Source organism: Nicotiana attenuata, unplaced genomic scaffold, assembly GCF_001879085.1.
Source record: "Nicotiana attenuata strain UT unplaced genomic scaffold, NIATTr2, whole genome shotgun sequence".
Taxonomy (NCBI): Eukaryota; Viridiplantae; Streptophyta; class Magnoliopsida; order Solanales; family Solanaceae; genus Nicotiana; species Nicotiana attenuata.
The window spans coordinates 1061-12512 of NW_017672582.1; the positions used below are offsets into that span (position 1 = coordinate 1061).

The window sequence follows — 11452 nt, forward strand, 5'->3', positions numbered from 1 at the left end:
TTCAGCACAATGTCTTGAATGCACCTTAATGAAATTAATTGTTAACTTGGATAGAACCTGCCCAAAAAGAGAAGGAGGAACTCAACACCCAAGGAATACCACCAGAGTTCCAAGCTTACATGAATCAGACAATTAAAAATATCCAATAATTACAAGAACAAGTATTGCAACAACCTCCTCTATAGGTGGCCGTTTCCAACCAATATGATTGGTAGGGTCATTGTATTGACCTTGTTCCCTATCACCAATGCAGTATATCAGTCAGTAAACAAGCATCCCAGTTTGTCACAGATGATTATAGATGATAGATATGAATGAAGTTCCTTCATAGTAGCTCTTAAGCATGATAAGTTGAAATGAAAGATGGCAGTGTTGGGATAAAAATAAAATCCCACCCAGGAACAATATCCACGATAAATCACAATAACACAAGAGAGTAACAACGACACCAAATATTTTAACAGGGTAAAGTACAATACCCCAACGGAGCAATATTACCACTATAATATTACAACTTAGTAGTGTCAAGAGACTACTACAACTTCGAAAGAAATAACACTCTTTATTTTAAACATCTCACTACAATATTACTCCCACTCACTATTTATCTCACAGACTACAATCTGTGGATTACTCTCTCTAACTCTCTGTTGCTTCTCTCTCTTTTTTGGTGTACTTAAACTGAACGAGCGAGGCTCCTATTTATAGTAAAATTTGCCAAGCTCTAAACCAATCAGATTGATTTAATTTGTTGCAATTTGATATGCAAGTTGTCATTGCCGAGAACAAGATTCGTCAACTTGCAACAACCATTCAGTGCAAATTGGTTTTACATTGTTGCCGACTTGTTTTGTCTCTGGTTGCAACTTGTTGCAATTGCAACTTGTTGCCAACTTTCTCCTTTTCTTTACTTTATTAAATGGGTTCTACAAATCTCTCCCTTAATTTTGATTTTTCTTCTTCATTCCAAGTATTGATCTCAATCTCTGAAAATCTTCAAACTTGAGAGGCTTTGTAAAGATATCCGCAGCTTGATCATGAGACTTCACATATTTGAGTTCGACTTCCTTCTTGGCAATGCATTCTCTAATGAAGTGATACCTTGTGTCTATATGCTTGCTTCAATCATGATACACTGGATTCTTCGCGAGTGCCTGTGCGGATTTGTTGTCAATACACTCTGTAGCTTCAATTTGTGGCAATTTGAGCTCCTTCAATAATCTTCTCAGCCAAATAGCATGACATGTACAGGATGTTGCTGCTATATATTCAGCTTCACAAGTCGAGAGAGTAACAATGGATTGTTTCTTTGAACTCCAAGAAATAACAGAATCACCCAAGAAAAATACAAAACCAGTTGTATTTTTTCTATCATCAATATCACCCGCGTAATCACTATCACAAAATCCCATAAGACTGAAATCACTAGAAGAAGAATAAAATAGCCCAAAGTCAATCGTACTTTTTAGGTAGCAAAGAATTCTTCTAGTGACTTTCAAATGAGTGGAGGTAGGAGCTTCCATGAAGCGGCTTACTACTCCAACTGCAAAGAGTATATCTGGCCTGGTACAAGTCAAGTACCTCAAACTTCCCACAAGACTTTTGAAAAATGTGGGATCCACTTTTTCTCCTTCATCAAACTTGGACAATTTTGTCCCACTCTCCATCGGTGTGTTCACGGGGTTGCAATCGAGCATGTTGAACTTCTTAAATATCTCTTTTGTATAGCTTTCTTGAGAGATAAAAATTTCATCCTCCATCTGCTTCACTTCTAGGCCCAAGTAGTATGGCATGAGCCCTACGTCTGTCATCTCAAACTCACGGGACATATCTTTCTTAAAAGCTTCAAACAAACTTGGGTTATTGCCCGTAAAAATAAGATCATCAACATAAAGACAAACAAGTAAGCTATCTCCATTAGTATGAACTTTAAGGTAAAGAGCATATTCATGGAGACAACGAGTAAACCCATTTTCTTGAAAATATTTATCGATGCAACTATTCCATGCTCGTGGGGCTTGCTTTAATCCATATAAAGCTTTCTTCAACCGCAACACTTTATCTTCATGGTTTTTGACCACGAAGCCCAATGGCTGTTCAACATAGACTTCTTCTTCAAGATAGCCATTCAAGAAGCCTGACTTGACATCTAGCTGATGGATCTTCCACTTCATTTGCGCTGCCAAAGAGATCAGCAAACGAATCGTCTCCATGCGGGCAACAGGTGCATAGACCTCTTCATAGTCAATGCCTTGCCTTTGCTTGTAGCCTTTAGCCACAAGTCGTGCCTTGTATTTCTCCACATCTCCATCAGCATTCTTATTTATTTTGTATACCCATTTCACTCCAATTGCTCGATGACCCTTGGGAAGAGTTGTTAACTCCCAAGTGTTGTTCTTCTCTATTGACTCAATCTCCTCCTCCATGGCTTGTCTCCACTTTTTGTTTGTAACAGCTTCATCAAAGTTCATTGGTTCACTGTCAGCAAAGAGACAACATAAAAAATCAAAATTAATAACTTCTTCTGTGTCCTCATAGAGCTCTTGAATGCTCCTTGTCCTTTGCGGCTGTTCATTTGAACTTTCTTGAGAAGAGGGAGATGCAACATTGGTTGGAGAAGGAGGTGGAGTTGTATCCTGCACAGGTTCCACGGTCTCTGGTTCTTCTTCATCACCCAAATATGGAAGAAAATCATATGAAGTTTCTTCCTGAGCTTCCCAATCCCATGCCAATTCTTCATCAAATTCAACATCGCGACTTACCACCACCTTACCGCTGCTTGGGTTGTATAACTTGTAGCCTTTTGAACTCGTATCATAGCCAACAAACACATGCTTGACACTTCGATCGTCAAGCTTTGCTCTTCCTTGATGTGGCACATGAGCATAGGCTATGCTCCCAAAGATTCTCAAATGTTTGACACTTGGCTTTCTTCCACTCCATGCTTCTTGAGGGGTTTGATCTCTAACATTTCTTGACCTGTTGTTCAAATAAACTGCACAAGAAACAGCTTCGGCCCAAAATTCCTTGGGCATACTTTTAGCTTTCAACATACATCGAGCCACATTAAGAATTGTTCGATTCTTTCTCTCTGCAACTCCATTTTGTTGGGGTGAATAAGGTACCGTTAGAGGGCGACGAATTCCATGAGACTGACAAAAGTCATTAAATTCGTTTGAAGTGAATTCGCCTCCTTTATCAGACCGTAGAGCTTTAATTTCATAGCCACTTTCTTTCTCAACAAGTACTTTGAAATTTTTAAAAGCAGCAAAAGCTTCAGATTTTTGGTTCAAGAAATAAACCCAAGTCTTTCTACTAATGTCATCAATGAAAAGCAGAAAATATCTACTTTTACCAAAAGAAGGTGGATTGATTGGTCCACACACATCGGTGTGAACAAGCTGGAGTGGCTTGGTTGATCTTGACATGGTCTCCTTTGGAAAACTCCTCCTTGCATGTTTTCCAAGAAGACAAGTTTCACACAGTTGATTTGGATGGTTGATTGATGGTATCCCTTGTACCATGTTCTTTTCTCCCATTGATTTGAGCGCTTCAAAATTCAAGTGTCCAAATCACATGTGCCAACGCCATGATTCATCTTGCACATTAGCCTTCAAACACTTTGCATCAATTGTTTTAAGATTCAGAGAAAATAATCTATTCTTTGCCATATGCACTTTAGCAATTAGAATTCTACTTGAATCTCTAAGCCAAATATGCATATTTTTCATGTGGGTGTCATATTCCTTTTCAAGAAGTTGGCCCAACTCAAAATATTACTTTTTAGTTTTGGCACATAATAAACATCTTGAATTAGCTTGTGACTACCATCTTTACAGGAGATCAGAATCGTACCTATTCCTTCGATTTGAATCTTTGAGGTATCTCCAAAGGACACATTACCTCTCACCATTTTATTGATCTCCACAAACTTTTCTTTGCATCCACACATATGATTGCTTGCTCCATTGTCCAAATACCACGAGCTGCAATCATCCTTGTCTTCTTCCTTGAGTGCCAGCAATAACGTTGACTCATCTTCTTCTTTCTTGTCGTCAACAAGGTTAGCTTTCTCTTCAACATTGCTACGACATTCCCAAGAGTAATGGCCAAATTTATGACAATTATAACACTCAATTTTTGATTTGTCATACCTTTGTCCATTATTTTCTTGGTAGTATCCATGTCCTCTTCCTCCTCTTTGTCCACGAGCACGACCTCTGAATGCTTGCTGGATTTTAACTTCATTGTTGAAGTTGTTACCATTACTTCTTCCTCGTCCATGACCGCCACGGCCTCGTCCTCGTCCATTCCCTTGATAGCTTTTTTCACCTCCATAATCCTTAAAGGATGCCTGAGTTTTAAGAAGTTGCTCCAGTGGCACTTCTTGTCTCCTCTTGATCTTTTCTTCATGGGCCTGTAAAGAACCCTCCAATTGCTCCATCATCATTGAGTCTAAATATTCAGACTCTTCAATAGCACACACCACAAAATCGAATTTAGGTGTTAAAGTGCGAAGGATCTTTTCTACCACACGAACATCTTTTGTGTCCTCCCCGTATCTTCTTAATTGATTCACAACAGCCTTCACTTTTGAACAATAATCCGAAATGCATTCGGATTCTTTCATTTTTATAACTTCAAAATCAGCCCTTAGAGTTTGAAGTTTTACCTTCCTCACCTTGTCAACTCCTTGAAGAGAATTTTGTAAAATCTCCCAAGCTTCCTTTGAGGCAGTAGCATCTGCCACCTTCTCAAACATGGCATCATCCAAACATTGGTGGATGAGCGTGAGCGATTGTTGATCATTCTTCCTTGTCTTTGCCAAGACTTCTTTTTCATTTTGAGGCAGAGCTTCCTCATTATCGGGTTTTGCATACCCTCTGTCTACGATTTCCCACACATCCTGGGAGCCAAGAATGGCTTTCATACGTAGATACCATTTTTCGTAATTATCTTTTGTGAGACGGGGGTACTGAAAAGACAGTGGACCATTATTCGCCATGGCTCTGATACCACGTTGTTGGGATAAAAATAAAATCCCACCCAGGAACAATATCCACGATGAATCACAATAACACAAGAGAGTAACAACGACACCAAATATTTTAACGGGGTAAAGTCCAATACCCCAGCGGAGCAATATTACCACTATAATATTACAACTTAGTAGTGTCAAGAGACTACTACAACATCGAAAGAAATAACACTCTTTATTTTAAACACCTCACTACAATATTACTCTCACTCACTATTTATCTCACAGACTACAATCTGTGGATTACTCTCTCTAACTCTCTGTTGCTTCTCTCTCTTTTTTGGTGTACTTAAACTGAACGAGCGAGGCTCTTATTTATAGTAAAATTTGCCAAGCTCTAAATCAATCAGATTGATTTAGTTTGTTGCAATTTGATATGCAAGTTGTCACTGCCGAGAACAAGATTCGTCAACTTGCAACAACCATTCAGAAAACCAATTTTGCAAATTGGTTTTACATTGTTGCCGACTTGTTTTGTCTCTGGTTGCAACTTGTTGCAATTGCAACTTGTTGCCAACTTTCTCCTTTTCTTTACTTTATTAAATGGGTTCTACAGGCAGATGATCAGAATTTCACTGAAAGCATTAGCATATGAAAAGGTTACACTATAGTTCAAATGACTACTCATTCATCTCAGCACTTCCAAACTGAATCAAAACTTTAGATGCTAGTTGAATAAGGTGAATTGTCAGTGCCTCTCTAAAGCTTCAGGTATAAGAGAGGAGAGAAAACACATTTATTTACTTACATTAGGTCTGCGCACTCACCCTCACATGCGTGCTTGAATCTTTTTGTTGAAAATTCTATTTGATAATGGGTGATACTTGAAAACAAGACCTTTGCCTGCTCCAATACCATGTTGAGTTGTGTGACCACCTCGTCTAATAACTTAAATTGGACACATTAATTTGCTAATATCAGGTCTACGGCGAAATTATTCGAACCATGGATTGCGATACCTTTTGCAGGAATACATTCGGTAGTACCTTTGTCCAATGCCTCAATGCACATCAAATGGAGCATGTTCAAGAAACATTAATCTAGCAAGCATGTCTTCTCTAATTCATATCCAGAATAGTTGGTTGCATGAACCAGGTGAACTATATATGAGACATCTCCAAAAATGTTGATGCACATTTTCATGTAGGAGTTTATTGCATGTTCAGCTATATTTCAGGTATTATTTTAGTTCAGACCCTTATAGGAACCAAATATGAACAACTGTCGGCAAAAAGGAAAAGCAGAATTTTTCAACGTTTGTGCAGGGCTTTATCTCTCTGTCCTGTCTCGTCTCTTCTCTTTCTTCACAAATTGTTTGCCTCTTAGAACACACGTATGAACCAATTCACTACTACATTATATATTTTTAGCTACGAAACCATAGCTATGAATTTAAGAATCGTGGCTAATGCCTAGCAATAGCCACAATAAATAAAATTTTATGGCTATTACCAACATTGTAAAATTTCTTAGCTACGAACATTAAATTGGCAAAGCTAATTTCTCATATTTGCTATAATTACTAATAATCGTGGCAATAACTATCTAAATAGCTACAAGTTCATTGTCGCCCTTAACTANCTTCCTTCTTGGCAATGCATTCTCTAATGAAGTGATACCTTGTGTCTATATGCTTGCTTCAATCATGATACACTGGATTCTTCGCGAGTGCCTGTGCGGATTTGTTGTCAATACACTCTGTAGCTTCAATTTGTGGCAATTTGAGCTCCTTCAATAATCTTCTCAGCCAAATAGCATGACATGTACAGGATGTTGCTGCTATATATTCAGCTTCACAAGTCGAGAGAGTAACAATTGGTTGTTTCTTTGAACTCCAAGAAATAACAGAATCACCCAAGAAAAATACAAAACCAGTTGTACTTTTTCTATCATCAATATCACCCGCGTAATCACTATCACAAAATTCCATAAGACTGAAATCACTAGAAGAAGAATAAAATAGCCCAAAGTCAGTCGTACCTTTTAGGTAGCGAAGAATTCTTCTAGTGACTTTCAAATGAGTGGAGGTAGGAGCTTCCATGAAGCGGCTTACTACTCCAACTGCAAAGAGTATATCTGGCCTGGTACAAGTCAAGTACCTCAAACTTCCCACAAGACTTTTGAAAAATGTGGGATCCACTTTTTCTCCTTCATCAAACTTGGACAATTTTGTCCCACTCTCCATCGGTGTGTTCACGGGGTTGCAATCGAGCATGTTGAACTTCTTCAATATCTCTTTTGTATAGCTTTCTTGAGAGATAAAAATTCCATCCTCCATCTGCTTCACTTCTAGGCCCAAGTAGTATGACATGAGCCCTACGTCTGTCATCTCAAACTCACGGGACATATCTTTCTTAAAAGCTTCAAACAAACTTGGGTTATTGCCCGTGAAAATAAGATCATCAACATAAAGACAAACAAGTAAGATACCTCCATTAGTATGAACTTTAAGGTAAAGAGCATATTCATGGAGACAACGAGTAAACCCATTGTCTTGAAAATATTTATCGATGCAACTATTCCATGCTCGTGGGGCTTGCTTTAATCCATATAAAGCTTTCTTCAACCGCAACACTTTATCTTCATGGTTTTTGACCACGAAGCCCAATGGTTGTTCAACATAGACTTCTTCTTCAAGATAGCCATTCAAGAAGGCTGACTTGACATCTAGTTGATGGATCTTCCACTTCATTTGCGCCGCCAAAGAGATCAGCAAACGAATCGTCTCCATGCGGGCAACAGGTGCATAGACTTCTTCATAGTCATTGCCTTGCCTTTGCTTGTAGCCTTTAGCCACAAGTCGTGCCTTGTATTTCTCCACATCTCCATCGGTATTCTTCTTTATTTTGTATACCCATTTCACTCCAATTGCTCGATGACCCTTGGGAAGAGTTGTTAACTCCCAAGTGTTGTTCTTCTATATTGACTCAATCTCCTCCTCCATGGCTTGTCTCCACTTTTTGTTTGTAACAGCTTCATCAAAGTTCATTGGTTCACTGTCAGCAAAGAGACAACATAAAAAATCAAAATTAGTAACTTCTTCTGTGTCCTCATAGAGCTCTTGAATGCTCCTTGTCCTTTGCGGCTGTTCATTTGAACTTTCTTGAGAAGAGGGAGATGCAACATTGGTTGGAGAAGGAGGTGGAGTTGTATCCTGCACAGGTTCCACGGTCTCTGTTTCTTCTTCATCACCAAAATATGGAAGAAAATCATATGAAGTTTCTTCCTGAGCTTCCCAATCCCATGCCAATTCTTCATCAAATTCAACATCGCGACTTACCACCACCTTGCCGCTGCTTGGGTTGTATAACTTGTAGCCTTTTGAACTCGTATCATAGCCAACAAACACATACTTGACACTTCGATCGTCAAGCTTTGCTCTCCCTTGATGTGGCACATGAGCATAGGCTATGCTCCCAAAGATTCTCAAATGTTTGACACTTGGCTTTATTCCACTCCATGCTTCTTGAGGGGTTTGATCTCTAACATTTCTTGTTGGAGACCTGTTGTTCAAATAAACTGCACAAGAAACAGCTTCGGCCCAAAATTCCTTGGGCATACTTTTAGCTTTCAACATACATCGAGCCATATTAAGAATCATTCGATTCTTTCTCTCTGCAACTCCATTTTGTTGGGGTGAATAAGGTACCATTAGAGGGCGACAAATTCCATGAGACTGACAAAAGTCATTAAATTCGTTCGAAGTGAATTCGCCTCCTCTATCGGACCTTAGAGCTTTAATTTCATAGCCACTTTCTTTCTCCACAAGTACTTTGAAATTTTTAAAAGCTGCAAAAGTTTCAGATTTTTGGTTCAAGAAATAAACCCAAGTCTTTCTACTAAAGTCATCAATGAAAAGCAGAAAGTATCTACTTTTACCAAAAGAAGGTGGATTGATTGGTCCACACACATCAGTGTGAACAAGCTAGAGCGGCTTGGTTGATCTTGACATGGCCTCCTTTGGAAAACTCCTCCTTGCATGTTTTCCAAGAAGACAAGCTTCACATAATTGATTGGGATGGTTGATTGATGGTATCCCATGTACCATGTTCTTCTCTCCCATTGATTTGAGTGCTTCAAAATTCAAGTGCCCAAATCGCATGTGCCAACACCATGATTCATCTTGCATATTAGCCTTCAAACACTTTGCATCAATTGTTTTAAGATTCAGAGAAAACAATCTATTCTTTGCCATATGCACTTTAGCAATTAGAATTCCACTTGAATCTCTAAGCCAAAGATGCATATTTTTCATGTGGATGTCATATTCCTTTTCAAGAAGTTGGCTCAAACTCAAAATATTACTTTTTAATTTTGGCACATAATAAACATCTTGAATTAGCTTGTGACTACCATCTTTACAGGAGATCAGAATCGTACCTATCCCTTCGATTTGAATCTTTGAGGTATCTCCAAAGGACACATTACCTCTAACCGTTTTATTGATCTCCACAAACTTTTATTTGCACCCACACATATGATTGCTTGCTCCATTGTCCAAATACCACGAGCTGCAATCATCCCTGTCTTCTTCCTTGAGTGCCAGCAATAACGTTGACTCATCTTCTTCTTTCTTGTCGTCAACAAGGTTAGCTTTTTCTTCAACATTGCTACGACATTCTCAAGAGTAATGGCCAAATTTATGACAATTATAACACTCAGTTTTTGATTTATCACCTTTGTCCATTATTTTCTTGGTAGTAGCCACGTCCTCTTCCTCCTCTTTGTCCACGAGCACGACCTCTGAATGCTTGGTGGATTTTAACTTCATTGTTGAAGTTGTTACCATTACTTCTTCCTCGTCCATGACCGCCACGGCCTCGTCCTCGTCCATTCCCTCGATAGCTTTTTTCACCTCCATAATCCTTGAAGGATGCCTGAGTTTTAAGAAGTTGCTCCAATGGCACTTCTTGTCTCCTCTTGATCCTTTCTTCATGGGCCTGTAAAGAACCCTCATTTGCTCCACCATCATTGAGTCTAAATCTTTAGACTCCTCAATAGCACACACCACAAAATCGAATTTAGGTGTTAAAGTGCGAAGGATCTTTTCTACCACACGGACATCTTTTATGTCCTCCCCGTATCTTCTTAATTGATTCACAACAGCCTTCACTTTTGAACAATAATCCGAAATGCATTCGGATTCTTTCATTTTTAAAACTTCAAAATCAGCCCTTAGAGTTTGAAGTTTTACCTTCCTCACCTTGTCAACTCCGTGAAGAGAATTTTGTAAAATCTCCCAAGCTTCCTTTGAGGTGGTAGTATCTGCCACCTTCTCAAACATGGCATCATCCAAACATTGGTGGATGAGCGTGAGGGCTTGTTGATCCTTCTTTCTTGTCTTTTCCAAGACATCTTTTTCATTTTGAGGCAGAGCTTCCACATTATCGAGTTTTGCATACCCTCTATCTACGATTTCCCACACATCCTGGGAGCCTAGAATGGCTTTCATATGTAGACACCATTTCTCATAATTATCTTTTGTGAGACGGGGATACTGAAAAGACAGCGGACCATTACGCCATGGCTCTGATACCACGTTGTTGGGAATAAAAAATAATATCCCGCCCAGGAATAATATCCACGGTAAATAATAATAACACAAGAGAGTAACAACGACACCAAATATTTTAACGGGATAAAATACAATACCCCAGTGGAGCAATATTACCACTATAATATTATAACTTAGTAGTGTCAAGAGACTACTACAACTTCGAAAGAAATAACACTCTTTATTTTGTGAGTACGTGATTTTTGCCCTAAGCAAATTATTCCAAGAGTTTCAAATAAAATGATTTTACATTTTTATGAATTTTGTTGCATTTTTGTGATAATTGGTTGCATAATAATTCATATTAAAAAATACAAAAATATGCATTTACATTAGGAATTTAATTGCACATTTTGGTATTAAGTAGGTATTAATTCATTTTAGAACAATTTATAGAAAATCACAAAAATAGTTCTTAGGCAATTTTAATTGATAACTGTTGCATTCATCTTTAAATATGATTTTTAAATAATTTTAGGAGTTAAATGGTGTAATTAGATTTTTATCTTAATTTTTACATTTTTATAAGATTAGAAAAATACAAAAATACAAAAATGAAAACAAAGCAAAAGAAATAAAATACAAAAGCAAAAGAAATGAAATAAATTGAGTAAAAATTGGGCTGTAACGTTTAAAGTTGAGCCCAAAATACACGGACCCCTGAACAACCAGCCCAATTCTATCTCCCCTACCCGGTCCAAAATCAGGGGTTTGAGACAATTAAACGACGTAGTATTGAAGCCATGCTACGTCGTTTTGAGTTCAAGATTAAAGAAAAGATCCTGGCCTTCCATCCAATCCAATCCAAGGGCGTAGATTAAACCCTCAATTTTGATAAAATAACCCTCAACCCTAAAAAT

The 11452-nt window shown here is 38.2% G+C and overlaps 1 protein-coding gene across 1 annotated transcript; it reads right to left on the reverse strand.

Annotated features, from left to right (window-relative positions):
- Positions 1-2115: 2115 nt before the first annotated feature.
- LOC109213738 lies at positions 2116-5005 on the reverse strand. The gene is made up of 4 exons (XM_019377570.1): positions 4751-5005; positions 4219-4585; positions 2980-3247; positions 2116-2179 (listed from the first exon to the last, which is right to left on the reverse strand). Exons 1-4 carry the CDS (start codon positions 5003-5005, stop codon positions 2116-2118), a joined length of 954 nt encoding a protein of 317 aa, XP_019233115.1.
- Between the last annotated feature and the right edge of the window lie 6447 nt (positions 5006-11452).